Genomic DNA, 15,353 nt, shown 5'->3' with positions numbered 1-15,353 from the left:
TGGAATGGAGTGCCTGTACCACGAGGCTGCCCTGTTCAGCTTAGACAGGACAGAAACTGTTCAGTATCCTGGGAGCCCTGTATATGGAGTTTATTACCAACCCCTGGTTTCTGTCACAATATATATATATATATATATATATATATACTGTATATATATACAGTGCCTGTGACTTACTGAATAACTTCTACTCAGAGACAAAACCATTTTATATTTAGTTTTAGCGGAAAAGCAAATCTTGTCACCCACGCCTAAAATCCCCATTCTAGATATTGGTGTGTGAGCCTTCTCTACACATGATATATGCACGGGAATAGTATATAATCCACGGGCACAAGAGTGCTCTCCTTCGTCAGGCTCATTCTGCGCTTCTGTGAGCCAAGACAGTATAACTTCTTTTCTAACCACATGAAACATTACAGCATTCAAACCGCTTTGTTGTCCTGTTTAGAAAGGCCTCTCTCATTCATTCATCACTGCAATGTTAATCAATCTGCTAGTTCTGGGCAGGTTTATTGCCTTCCTTTTCCATAAATTAATCAATGATACCATATTTCACCAAGTTTTACAACACATTTTGCAACCACGTTTCCACGCTTTTCAACACCATAACAATGATCTTTACTAAACAGAAGAAGCTGTTGGTAGAGAACCCCAGCATATCCGCTGAACTCCCAAGTCCCTATTATTACAGCTGCTGTGTCCCAACAAACTAATAGTGTTATTTACAGCTTCAGTTCTACTCACTTAAAGCAGCAGTCCCAGATGCCTTTTTTGTTATTTTATTTTTTTAATTTTTTCCCCTTTAATTTGTTCATCAATACATTGATAAGTTATTGGCTAAGTTACTGATCGATCCGTTCTCCTGTGATCGACTGGCAAAGATTCGGCTCGGGGGTTCACTAAATGGCTTGTCAGTGCAGCAGAAGAAGACTAAAGATGCAAAGTTCTCTGGCGAAGATCATGTGACCAGGCAGTCACTAGATACAATTGGTGCACTGCTAGAGAGGGGGCAGGGCTCAAAAATGGGTGTGCCAGAGCCTGTTTCAGAAGAGGAAGGGGATGTGACTTTGTAAATGGTTGCTATAGAAACAAAAAATGCATGTTACATTATAATACATAAAAAATGTCATTCGCAGTGGTTTAAAAAAAATAATGCTACAAGTATTTTCTCATAGTGCAGAACTGATTTTTTTTTTTTAAACCACACATGTAGGATATTGTTTGATCTGCAGCTTTAATACTCAAATAATTACTTTTACATTCCCCTTTTGATCCAAATACTCTGATAGGTTTCTACTTTGCACAAATAGTGATGTAACAAGTTTTATTTATCATTACCCTTAAAATGGTCCATGGTATTTAAACATTTCAGCCCTGTGCACTGCATCATTGAAACCCCTCATTACCCTGTAATACAAACAGTTGGTGTTACAGTATTTAGTTCCCTCTATTTGGTATACAGCCAGTCCTCGGTTATCCGACACAATGCGTTACTCAAAATGGCGTTGGATAGTGAAACGTTGTAAAGCGAAACACGTTTTCCCATAGGAACACTGTTTAAATGAAAGGTTCCGTTCCTGAAGGCATTTTTAGCACTAAAATACACCAAATATTTTACGCAGGCAATAAGATACCCAGCACACACATAAATTATATAGTGTATATACTGTATTATACATATAATATAACATAAATAATATATTATATAGTATAATATAATATTATATAGTATATTATATATATATATATATATATATATACACGCTCTTACAACGCTTTGCAACGTTGTTTATAGACATATATATACATAAACAACGTTGTAAAGCATCGTAAGAGCGTTGGATAAGCCGTTTTGGCGTTGTAAAAATGAACATAGCGTTGCATAGCGTTGGATAAGCCATTCGTTGTTAAACGAAGCGTTGTTAAACGAGGACTGCCGGTACTGTAGTATTTTCTGCAGTTGGACTTGGACTTGGTTTACATTTAAGTGAGAATTAGGCATATCATAAATGACAAAATACCTGAATGGCGGAGAAGTTTATTCAAGCTGAACGTTTACAGCTTAAACACAATCTATAGGTAGCAGACATTACTGAACCCGCTGACGTGCACTGTGTGCGTCCCACTGAAAGACGCCTGTAGGTTACTAACTTTAACTCCACCTGTGCTGGTGTGAACTACAATGCGTCTCAAAATGCAATATAAATCACACACGTACAAAGAAAATTATGCTACAGTAACATTACAGCTAACAATCACAGGTTTAGACAGAATCAAATTACCAATTGTGGCTCAGTCACTCACTGTGATTAATCTGCCCACTTATGTTTCATTATTTGAGAGGACAAAAGTATAATATGGTTTCTGATGGAATTAAAGCTGCAGACCGAGCAATATCCTACATGTGTGTTTTTTTAAAATAAATTAGTTCTGTACTATTTGAAAATACTTGTAGCAATATTATTTTTTAAAACAACTCCAAATTACATTTTTAATGTATTATAATGTAACAAGCATTTTTTGTTTCTGTAGTAACCATTTACAAATTGACATCCCCTTCCTCTCTGGCACACCTCTTTTTGAGCCCTGCCCTCTCTCTAGCAGTGCACCAATTGTATCTAGTGACTGCCTGGTCACATGATCTTCCCCACAGAACGTTGTATCTTTGGTCCTCTTCTGCTGCTCTGACAGCCATTTAGTGAACCCCCGAGCCAAATCTTCGCCAATTGATCACAAGAGACCGGATCGATCGGCAACTTAGCTAATTACTTATCAGTGTGTGGACTGTATTAATGCATATATTAATGAGACATTTTTTATTTATTTACTTTTTTTAAACGGCAGCTTGGACTGCTGCTTTAAAAGGTTAAAAAAATGTAACATTTTAGTAAAAAAGGAACATGGAACTGGGACTATCATTAACTGCTCCTAAGAACTACAATTTCGTTGCAGTTTGCTTTCGAGTGAAAGCATGGATAGACCGTGCACAGGGGAAATGTGCATTAAAATGGGTGGTGTAGTAAAAAAAGAAAAGAGTGAAATTAAATGGTAATTTCCACATTTCTAATCCTGCAGTTGAGAGAATAATGTCACCGAGTTGCAATGGATTGAGATACTGTGCTATTTAAAAGTGGTTATATAACACCCCAGCCAATACTATTGACACACTAAGGCAGTGGTTTTCAGCCAGGGTTCCTAGGAACACTTGGGTTCCCCAGGCATCCCTAAAAGGATCCCGGCAATTTTCTGGTCATTTGAACATTTTATAAAATACAGAAGAAGTTACAATGCATCTGATCTCAGACTCGCTGTTAGAGAGGGTTGCGGTTCCTTACAATGCATCTGATCTCAGACACGTTATTAGAGAGGGTTGGGGATCCTTACAATGCATCTGATCTCAGACGCGCTATTAGAGAGGGTTGGGGTTCCTTACAATGCATCTGATCTCAGACACGCTATTAGAGAGGGTTGGGGTTCCTTACAATGCATCTGATCTCAGACACGGTATTAGAGAGGGTTGGGGTTCCATACAATGCATCTGATCTCAGACACGCTATTAGAGAGGGTTGGGGTTCCTTACAATGCATCTGATCTCAGAAGTACCATTAGAGAGGGTTGGGGTTCCTTACAATGCATCTGATCTCAGACACACTGTAAGAGAGGGTTGGGGTTCCTTACAATGCATCTGATCTTAGACACATTATTAGAGAGGGTTGGGGTTCCTTACAACGCATCTAATCTCAAACACACTATTAGAGAGGGTTGGGGTTCCTTACAATGCATCTGATCTCAGAAGTACCATTAGAGAGGGTTGGGGTTCCTTACAATGCATCTGATCTCAGACACGGTATTAGAGAGGGTTGGGGTTCCTTACAATGTATCTGATCTCAGACGCGCTATTAGAGAGGGTTGGGGTTCCTTACAATGCATCTGATCTCAGACACACTATAAGAGAGGGTTGGGGTTCCTTACAATGCATCTGATCTCAGACACACTATAAGAGAGGGTTGGGGTTCCTTACAACGCATCTGATCTCAGACACGGTATTAGAGAGGGTTGGGGTTCCTTACACTGTATCTGATCTCAGACACGTTATTAGAGAGGGTTGGGGCTCCTTACAATGCATCTAATCTCAGACGCGCTGTCACGGGAGACCAGGCCATAAACACCTTTTCAAAAGGATCATGCATTGAGCAAAACAAGTTAATGAAATAAATTGTAAATGTATTCACAGGAATAGGCAAACACACAATATTACACAAACTACAGCAAAAAGACACACTTACTTTGGGAATTGGGGTAACAACCTAGACTCTCCTAGATGCAGGGAATTCTATCCCTGATAACAGTTGCAAAAACAGGACAGAAAATATTCCAGGCAGCTTTCGCTGAAGCAGCCCTTTTCACACTGTTCCGTACAATATACACTTCGTCTTCATGGGGAGATATTATCGAGACAATGTGTCTACATGCATCCAGGCATCTGACCTGATTCCTGGGTTCATTTTTAGGGGAACCAGCAACTCTGGGCCCTGACTAGATAGACACAATCTAACAGTTTGGTCCAAGAGCTGACACTCCTGAACCCCAAAACATAGATTGCTCTGACACAGTGGCCAAAACGGAAGTATCTAAACAGAAGTGGAGTCATCTTCACTTCTGCTTCCTGTATCCGGAGTGTGCTCGTGTCACATGATCGCTCGGGGCGTGCCTGGGGTCCAATGACACTGTAAATGAGGCTATGCTAGTCATGCGAGCCGCAGAGGTGATTTGTGCTCTAGGGGGAAACGCGACGGGGAGGTGTGGCCGTGACGTCACAGAGCTGGTTCGCCCTCATTGGCTGAACCGCTCACGTGATCCGGCCGGCGCGACAAAATCAAATGATTTTGTCTGCTGGGCAATCGCGCGCACGTTCACGCTTCATCGCGCGCTCTATGGCCTGCCTCACAGAGGCACGGCCTTTTGTTCGCGCTGCTCTAAGTATGGACGCGGCCTTAGTCTAATTTGAGAAATTCTCTAAACTCGCTAGATTCGCCTGCTCTGAGACATTAAATAGGGTCGTACACCAGGCTCGCCTCCCTGTCCGACGGTATTTCGCTGAAAGTTTGCGACATTGCAAAATGTAAGACTCATTCCGTTGCGTTTTCTCGTTTCTTTCTGTGTCTGTGTGTAAATACTCTCCAGGTACTCCGCTGGTAAACTCTGGCACCTATTTAAATGCTCCTTAATAAGGATTTCCGTACATTTTCTGTATGGGGAAAAAAAAAACCTTTTAAAACCATATAGAACAAACCATTTGCTAACACAGTGGAAATAGGATTAAGAGCCTTTACCCAATGTGGCCATTGAATAAAAAAATCCCCATTAAAGGTAACTGGGATTTTCATCCCCAAACAGCCACTTCAGACAACATAGAATGACCCCCTTATCCTTGTTCTACACACAGTATGTTATCTTAACTAATTGGGCTATGTTCTTAGCTCTTAGAAAGAATGGGCGTGAATAGGGAGGGAGTTTATTCCTACAAGACCGTGCAAACTGACACCTTGGATTACTTTTGTGGGCGACGGACCCTCGATAAGCAGATGTTTGGTACGAAAAGTTTATTGAACAAGATGTTCATCTTGATATTGCAGAAACAGCCACAGCACGAGTTAAAAGAAACAGCGCCGTGAAAAGATAAGGCCGTCATTGTTATACAATTCACATGACCTTTTTATTTCATTCACGTGGCTGTTAGAAAAAACTTGACATTCGCTTGAGTACAACAGCAAAACCTAAATAGTTTAAGTAAGAATTTAATCTATGCTGTTCTCCAGAAGTAATAATTTGTTCATAAACTCAGTTAGGATATTCATCTTGCACTGTCTGAGAAACATTTCATCATTTGCAAATGTCAAAAAGAAAAATGTAAGTGCCAGTTCCTTTAATTCAGAACTTCAAACACAATATTCTTGAACAGAGAAATGGTGCATTGTTTACTCATGTAGTACGTTATGTACGATGTTCTCTTTAGGCTAAGGCCCCGGTCACGCCGCTGTAACGCGCGCCCGCGATATTGGTGGCGCGTTCAGCCGATTCCCCGGTCTGCAGCTCACTGCAAGAGGAGAGACCGGGGGGGGGGGGGGGGGTGGCGTGGCGGGGAAGTGATGGGGGCGCGGCCATGACGTCACCCGGCAGGTTCGTCCTCATTGGCTGAACCGCCGGGGAGCGTGCCTAATCGCTCGACGCGAGTCCTGCTCTCAATTCTATTGAGAGCAGGAGCAGCTCTCGCCCGAGCGCTGCGGCCCCCCCTCGCAGCGGGCCCGGTGCCATTGAGGGGAGGGCTCTCGTGCGCGCAGCGTCCGCCACAGCGGACGCTGTAGTAGGCAGCAGGGGCAAGGCCTAAGGCAGAAGAGTTGAACCACCGTAATCCCAGGTGAGCAGATTCCACAGCTGCAGAGAAGTCCTCCAAGGACCAAAGTGAACTCATTCTAGTGACATGTTTATTGATACCTTTTTTACATAAATTTTACCCAAATAAGTCTTTTGAATTTATATTTTGACGTTAGACTTGGGAGGGGTTTGATTTCCTCTGGCTGTCCTTTTGTGTGAGGTCTCTGTGTGTGAGGTCTCTGTGTGAGCAGCGAGTGCTTGTAGAGCCAGAGTCCCACCTCCTCTTATCTTTATTGGCTCTCTGATAAGAAGGGGGGGGGGGCGGATAAGGGGAAATAAAACACTTGATTGATGAACACTTCCCCATTCAGAGGCCCCTAAGAAATTCAACTTCTTACTGTGTGGGATTACACCTTTAAGTGAGAGAGTGCAACCACTACAAGCCTGGTATATATTGGGGGCCTAAGCTTGGATTTGGTCAGTAATAGTCCGTCATGTTTTTTTCTGCACAAATACTAAAGAGACTTAGGACAGTTGTGCAATAGTGTGCACCTGATTTGAATCGAAAACCAATGAAAAAACAAGCAGTCCTATCACATACAGGGGTGAGCAAACTTTTTATGCAGAGCCCCCCTTTTCATCCATGACAATTTCTCGGCCCTCCCCCTGCCTGATGTAATAAAAATCACATGAAAAAAAACAAACCTTTATTAAACGGTATACGATGTAAATACTAATATGTCTAAATACTTATTTCAACAGCTCTCGCTTGCAAAATTAGGCTGCGTCCAGGCTGCTGCTGAGAGCGGTAACATCACCAACTCTCCAAGCATGAGCACAGGGTGTCCTGCATAATTCTGCAAGCACGAGCGGGGGGGCATGGATCGGGGCTATTTATTTGTGTGGCTGTGTGTGCGCGTGTGTGCGCATTGACTGCTGCTGAGAGTGCTTCAAAGTCACTTTTGTTTGTCTCCCCAAGCTCAAAGCTTGGGAAAGCGTACGCCCCCAGTTTGTGCACCGCTGCATTCAATCACAACACCCATGCACACACAATCACGACACAGCACGCACACTCAATCACAACTAACACAGACACACCACATAGACACAATCACACACTCAATCACAACCACAACACCCACACCACACACTCATATCACAACACACACCACACACACTCAATCACAACCAACACAGGCACAACAGACACACACAACACACAATCACAACCAACACACACTCAATCACAACACACACACAAACACACACAAACACAATCACAACCAATACAGACAACACACACTCAATCACACCACACACTCAATCACAACACACACATCACAACACACCACACACTCAATTACAACCAACACAGACAACACACTCAATCACACCACACACTCAATCACAACACACACATCACAACACACCACACACTCAATTACAACCAACACAGAAAACACACACACTCATATCACAACACACTCCTTCCCCCAGGTGAAAGTACTACTACTGTACTGCATGCTCCGGTCCCCCATGCTGCTGAACACTGGAGCAGGTAAACAGACAGGAAGAGAAGGAGGGCTTGTGTCTGTGTGCAGAGAAGCCCCGCCCCCCGCGGCAAGCACAGGGAGCAGCAGCACGGAGCTTGTCAGCTGCTTGGCCGCCCGTGCACAGCTCTGCCCGCCCCCAGGTTTCGACGCACAGCCTGCTCGCCCCCCCTAAATAATTTGGCGCCCCCCAAGGGGATGTGCCCCCCAGTTTGCACACCGCTGACATACATTCATCTTAAACAGCAATTTATCTTCAAAGTGCCAAATTTAAAAAAATGCTCTGAAAGCGAGATCTGGGATGTACAAAGACGGCCAGTTATGGTGAAATCCAGCGTCACCATTTCATCTTCTGGTACGGAAACATATGTTTGCAGCATTCTATGTAAACTCCTCTTCCTGTGACCTCACATGTAGCTGACACTGGAAATGTTGCAATACAGGGAAGGTGAATTTGTACACATGGGGATTTTAGCCTGCTGGGTAACACCACAGCTAAAAGCACGGTTTATTCAATCAGCATCATTAACAGTCAGCGCCTCATATAAAAATAGAATAGGTGGCTTCAGAGATTGCTATTTTCTCTTGACACCACACATTTGTCAATAAATGATGAATGCGCCGGCGAGGATACGAACGCTGCCAGGTCTCAGCAGTGGAAGGTACAAAGGGTAATTTTAACTTGAAAATTGCGGAAGGCTCTATAAAAAGAATGAAGCACATTCCTTCCAGAGAGGTGAGCACGGCAATGGCTCATCACATCAGCTCTGCAGGTGAGGGGAGACATTTATATCACCTAGAAAATGAGCATAGTGTATTGTATAGTAATGATAGTTACCTCTATGCCCTACCAACCTCCTTTAGAGCTTTCTCCTGAAAATCTAACATCAGCAGTGTGTATCCATGCCTGACATGTTAATCGTATGCGTTTCCCGACCCCCTGGCCTAACCTACAATAATAACTACGGGTGGACACCATTCACTGGTGCTTTGCTGTTGGATCTAAAAATGATTCGTGTTTCGGTTTTTGTTTGGCCGGAATTTAATTGGTTTTGGATTTGTAAAAGATTAAGGGGGGGAAAAAAAAGTCAAAATAAGCAGGAAACATTTTGAAATATTGTTGGGGAAATGCAAGCTTTTGTGCATAAGTTTACAGGTTTTCCGTTTACGAACCCAAACGATCACCCAGTTTCTAAAAACAAAACCCACACACAATAACAATACAATGCTGAGTCTTTCTCAGCTTTTGTCTTTGGTCAGATCTGAAAATTAGTTCTGGAGTTCAACTCAAACATCCAAACAAAGACTGAAATTCGCATATCTCGGCTTACGATCTCATGAAGCTGCCCGTCCTTAAGGCTAAGTCCCCACTAGCACTGAGCGGGCGGCGCTTGCGGTGGGGACTTACATATATATATATATATATATATATCAGTCCCCGTTCACGCGGTGCGCGCAGCAGTCGTGCGCGGGCACACACGCTCACCCGCGATCGGAGCTTAGGTAAACAAAAAACTATACTTACCCGCGCGCTCAACTACCCGCAATGCTCCCCCCCCCTCCCCGCGCGCGCGTATAAGCAGGACACCCGTCGCTCATGCTTGGAGCGCTTTCCAAGCATGAGCGTGCTCAGCGCCAGCGGGGACTCAGCCTCTGAATAGGAATAACTTCATTAGTTGGTTGGCGGGGTTTGAGTATTTGAGTATAAGCAAAGGGTCATCAGCGGCAAACTATCGAAGTCCCAATAATGTTTTTAGGGGAACGGTGCTACTGTACACATAAAATAAATACTTATACTTTGTTCAGGTTCTTTACTATAGCCTGTTCATAAAGAGAACTGTCCTAAATATAGACCTCTTTGAATGATGCTATATTTAAAGCAGCATTTCATTCAAAATACTATATGTGTTTTTTTGTTTTTAAAATAAATCAGTTGTGTAATATTAGACAATACATAGTGTATTGTTTCTTTCTTTTTTCACTCTTTATGCATACCCTCCAACTGTCCCTAAGTAGCAGGAACATTACATGTTTTTGGCTCCTGTAAGACCAGCTGTGACTATTACACAGAAAGTGTGTGTGTGTCTCACTTCCATAGGGATTTCTACCTATCTTATACCCACAAAATGTTTGGGGGTCTTGTTATGCCCTTTTCCAAGATTTTTTAATGTATTAAGCTTCCTTGGGTCACTATAGCAACCATTTAGGTCGCTACGCCGCTTCCTCTTTTGAAATAGGCGGCCATATTGGGAAGCAGGATCTTCAGCGATTGATCACAGGGGAGAATGGAACGAGCAGCAGCTTGGATAATTGCACTGCCGTAAGGAAAATGGGCCTTTAATAAGTCAAAAATAACTGTAAGCAAAAAGCTGCATATATTTGAATCTAACATTAGTTAGTGGGATTTTATTGCAGGCTCTGTATTAATAAAAAAATAACTTTATTCGTCAGGACAACCAAACAGATCTGAGCAAGCACAATGTACCTACTGGCACAATCCACAAGCCTATACGAAGCATTGACTAATTATCACATGGCTATTATTGCTCCTTTTAAATATAAAACGAATGACAATATTTAAATATATAGACAGGTGGTCTTCTATGAACTAGGATTCTTTACAGGTTATCAAACTTGACTCTCTCCCTGCCCAAGTGCCTGCAACTCATTGCTGAGCGTTGCGGGCTCTTCTGGGGTTTAACCGAATGTATCAACCAACAATACAGATATTCTTGCATGCAAACAGATGGAGAGTCAATATATCGGCACAAATGCAATGGACTTACCCACACTGGTGATTTTCTGTCCACTGAGGTCTTGCAGCAAAGCTCCTATTGCAGGATTTTTCCTGGAATATAACTCGTACCGATTAATACCAATATGGAACTTTAACCAGTTTGGATAGGAGTCTACATGAGCTTCTCCCGTAGGCAGGAATTCTTCGTCTTCATTGCCTTCATTAGCTGCGTTTTGCCTAGAGAAAGAGGCAACGATATTGTATGTGCGGTGTGATCAGGAAGTAGCATGAAATCTGTGAACTTAACATTTATCTGTGAGGAAGACATGAATAAGACTAACTACACACAATTAATTATATTAGAAATAGACAACTCGTAATAGTGGCACTCAATACCATTATACGTGTATTTATTATTTAGCCCTCGTGTTCCAGAGAGATCATTGGCAGAACTTTATATATATTTACAAGTTCAGTCAAAATCAAAGCTGGTGTTGGGGATATGATTTTTATAAGCCCATGTTTGCTAAAATGGGGGTACAGGACAATAAAGACAAAAGGAAGCTTAAAAGACACAATAGCCATTAAACTATTGGGTGGTATTTTCATGTATTTCACAGTCACCCCCAAACCTGTTAAACCCTATGTCACATGTTGTATAGTGATTTCACGGATTATGCTTCACAGAAGGATTCTGGGTAATAATATGCAAATGAACACCCAACGTGTGTAATTTTTAACTACCTATTCATTCTAGACATGCATATTTCCGCAGAGTTTTTTCTTGGCTGCATTACACAGCCTTTGCAGCAAATCCTGGACTAGGAAAGTTGAGAATCAGAAAACCTACTTAAAAAAAAAAAGGTTTTGCAAACGTGAGATTTTACTTTTAACCCTACTTTTGCCAAAGAGGCCTCCAGCACGTCACTGCATATTAGTTGCGACGTTGAATATTCATCCTTTAATATTATAATTCTAAAGCCACTGCAGAAAGTAAATATTAATGGTTATTCTAGAGAACTGTTACATTTTCATTGGATTAGCCTCGAGGGCAAAACTGGTCAAAACAATCACAGGGAACAGCTCAAATGTTGTTTTCCAATCGCCAGACATCCATAATGTAATAGGAACTCCAATCCAGCAATTATCCAGTTCTGCTAAAGACAAGCACAATGCAGCTGTTTTAGACAATACAATGTCACTTAGCTTGAGAGAGGGTGCTGTTGTATTAGATAAAGCTCTGTTGTTTTCTTTCTAACTGCTCACCTTTTTGACAGCTATATAAAGAGTAATTTACGGATTAAAAGTACTTACACTGAACGTAAACACTGCTATTTCGTAGAAATACAATTTTTTTGGCATTACACTAACTACCACCCTGACCCCGCTTCAGGTATACATGTGTGTTTGCCTGTGTTTTATCGAGGTGAAACTTTACATAATAGTATATCTTCTTTTTGTGCTTACTTTACAATAATAAGGCCAGTGCAAACATTGTGGTATCAAAGTCCAGTTTGAACACTGTGCCTTCCACGGCCCACATTCTGACCTATTTACCCTTTCTGGAAGAGAAAAATCGAAACAATCCTGTAATAACAATTATATGCGTTTAATTAACACATGCACACATGCACAGTACCATACAATGTGCAAATCTGCTTGCTGATTTGCATAGACCAGAGTCCCAGACATTTAACGAATACGTCGGATTACAAAAACAAAATATTTTCTTTTTTAATAAACTCGTTACAACGATAATTCAGTGATAATGCATTTTCTAGTGCCAATAAAATCATGCTACACGTTTTACCTACATTATAATATGCACATTACAGTTTATACACAATGAAGAATATCCTTTATTAGCAGGGTTTATAATGACAAACAAATTAATTATTTGTAGGGCGCCGCAAAGAAACTAAATAGTATGCAGTGAATATCCGATTATGTGGCCCTTGGTGTATTCTGAACACATGTAAAGGTTTCTCTTGCTTGAATAAAGACAGGTGTTATAAATGTGTTACACACTTACCAGTCCAGGTTTTCTGCAGCTTTCGGGTTAAATCTGATATCACTGTTAACATTAAACAAGACATCATCCTCTGTCAGCTCAGGCATAGCACTTTTATACAGTGGATGCTCAAATAGAGCAGCCAGCCTGGAGTATACCAACCCAAGCCTGGCATTCTTTATATTCCCATCTTGAATGAGCTGCTTATTATTATCGAGGTCTTTCTCAATTGTACCCTGTTCCTGTTTTTTAAAAGCCTCGTTTTTGTCCATGATCCCTGTGATTTTCTCTAGGGAATGGGAAGTGAGATTAGAGCTTGGATCACTGCTGAAATCTTGCAGTATCCTCAGTGTGTGTTTATTAGGCCAGCCTGATGCAGCTGCATTCTTGGGCTTCTGCTTCGCCCAACCTTGGGTATCTTCATTTATGTTGTGAGCACAGGCGCATCCTATCTCCCCATCACTAGTCCTGGTAGCTCTTTTTTCCAGCTTTGGCAGTAGGTCTATCATGATATGCATTGTACACGCGATCAGGAACACCATCAGGATCAGAACCCTGAATTTACGTACTAAAATCATCTTCATCTTTCCAGATTTCTATTTAAAAAAAAAAACTCAGACTTTCCTGATATACCTAACAAAAAAAGGGCTCTTTCACAGAAAAAGCTTGGCTGGGGTTTGACAACAGACACAGAAAACATTCAAGTCAACAAAGTTATCTTTCCTATGCTGCTGAGCATCAATGCTCTGAAATAAAAGTCCACATCTGTTTAGATCCTTTTGCAACACTCAGGAAAAGTCTGAAAAATCAATAGAGAGAAAAAAAAAAGTCTACACACCCATCTCAGTGCTGGAGAAAAAAATAATAATTTAAATTGACAAAGATCAAATGTGTATCTGAATAGCAGCAGTCACTGGAGAAGATATTAGCAGAAGAAGAGAAGTAGGAATGCATGAGATGAAAATAAAAACCCAATCCAATAATATGTGGCTCTGTTACAGAGCGAGCTGTTTCCCATCCTCAGCAAGCTGGCCCCTTCATACAGCTGCACAACTAGTCTCTTCTGCACAATACTTTCAAACCACTGGCATGGAATACTGTAGTTCTCTTTCAGTGTGTCCAGAAACCTTCATCCAGCAAGTCCTGCTTAGGATCAGTGTGGGATCAGCTCTGTGTCATGCAGCATCCAAGCAGCTTTGGCTGCCTGGGTACACTACTGCAACACACGCTGAAATATTGCACAAAGAACAGAGATGAAATAGAAAGTAAGGGAGATCTGTGGGTGATCTGTCTTCTTGGCAATCAGATCCATTCTATCTTGAATCATGTCAGCTGTATTGCTTGTATTTCAAGACACAGGTGTGAGGGGAGACAGAAGAGAATGGAGGTGAAAGGGAGAAGAGAGAGAGAGAGAGAAAGAGAGAGAGAGAGAGATCTTTGGCAGGTGCAGAGAGAAATCCCTTTCAGCTCCACTGAATGCAGAAGACTGGTTGATCCAGCAATGCTGCAAGCTCCAGCCTTCAGTGGGTGTGTTAAATATGATGAGCAAGCCATGGAACCAGCCTTTCCACACGTCACAGTTAAGAGATTGGCTAAATAAACGCTACACTGATAGTAACAGGACAAACCTCAACCAAAAGTCAATCTTCCTTTTCTGTTTTCCTTCTGTATATTCCTGCAGCTCCAACTAGGGCAAGGAGAGGGCGTCATTTTCTCAAAGGTTTGCAAACAGATCTTTGCTAATCATTGCTACAACAATGGTAATACAGTATTTCCATGCACGGTGCTGTCATTCTATGCAAAGCTACATTTTGTTGGGCAATTATTCTTTTACTCTTCATAGGGCAAACTTAAAGGAGATCAACATGTGGATTCAGTTTCTTTAGAGAAATATGTGTTAGTTTCATTGTTGGTAAGAAGGAGTATTATATCATATTACAGACATCATTTTTTTTAAAATTAGAAATCAGTTCTGTAGTATCATAATGCTGCATTAAAAAAAAGAATTCAACTATTACTGTAGTCTGGTAATCTTTCTTTACATATTGTTGGCTGTGGTTTATCCTTTAATTACTGCTTGCAAAATCAGATTTGATTGCAAAATTTTACTTTATTACATGTTTATTGCGGAAATGGGGAGCTTTTAATTATACACAGTGGACCGCAGGCAATACTTTATCCTTTAAACATAAATATACTGTTAGTCACTGGGTTATTGCGAAATTCAGTTTGTGATTTTGTAATAGTAGAAATATCTTTATTTCAGGAATATATTTATGTACAGTATGTGGAAATATATATATAGAAACTCAAGGAAACAGGCACACCAAAAATAGCAACAAATGTGTCTTTAATTCCTTGCCGTTTTGGCTACCCATGGGAGCCCTTATCAAGAACCGAAACGTTGCAGTATTAAAGATACGTTTTTGCTAGTTTTGGGGTCCTGCGTCCCTGAGTTTCTACATTGTACCTAACTGTACTTTCTGCCGTAGCACCCTCTCATTTTATTGTGTGGCTTTACGAGAGAGAGAGAGAGAGAGAGAGAGAGAGAGAGAGAGAGAGAGAGAGAGGGAGAGGGAGAGGGAGAGGGAGAGGGAGAGGGAGAGGGAGAGAGGGAGAGAGGGAGAGAGGGAGAGAGGTAGGTAGTGGGAGAGAGGTAGAGAGAGGTAGGTAGAGG

The 15,353-nt window shown here is 41.6% G+C and overlaps 1 protein-coding gene across 1 annotated transcript in view; it reads right to left on the bottom strand.

Moving 5' to 3' along the window:
* FAM20C (FAM20C golgi associated secretory pathway kinase) overlaps window positions 1-14,191 on the bottom strand; it is a 112,302-nt gene extending 98,111 nt beyond the window's left edge. Inside the window, exons 1-2 of the mRNA XM_075565478.1 lie at window positions 12,698-14,191; window positions 10,715-10,902 (exon numbers count right to left, since the gene is read on the bottom strand). Coding sequence (XP_075421593.1) covers window positions 10,715-10,902; window positions 12,698-13,260 — 751 coding nt within the window. The 5' untranslated portion in view covers window positions 13,261-14,191. The remainder of the gene's footprint in view (window positions 1-10,714; window positions 10,903-12,697) is intronic.
* Window positions 14,192-15,353: the final 1,162 nt, after the last annotated feature.

This window comes from Ascaphus truei, chromosome 11, assembly GCF_040206685.1.
Source record: "Ascaphus truei isolate aAscTru1 chromosome 11, aAscTru1.hap1, whole genome shotgun sequence".
Lineage (NCBI taxonomy): Eukaryota > Metazoa > Chordata > Amphibia > Anura > Ascaphidae > Ascaphus > Ascaphus truei.
The sequence above is the reverse complement of the archived record's forward strand: the minus strand, read 5'-3'. Positions and strand labels throughout refer to the sequence as shown.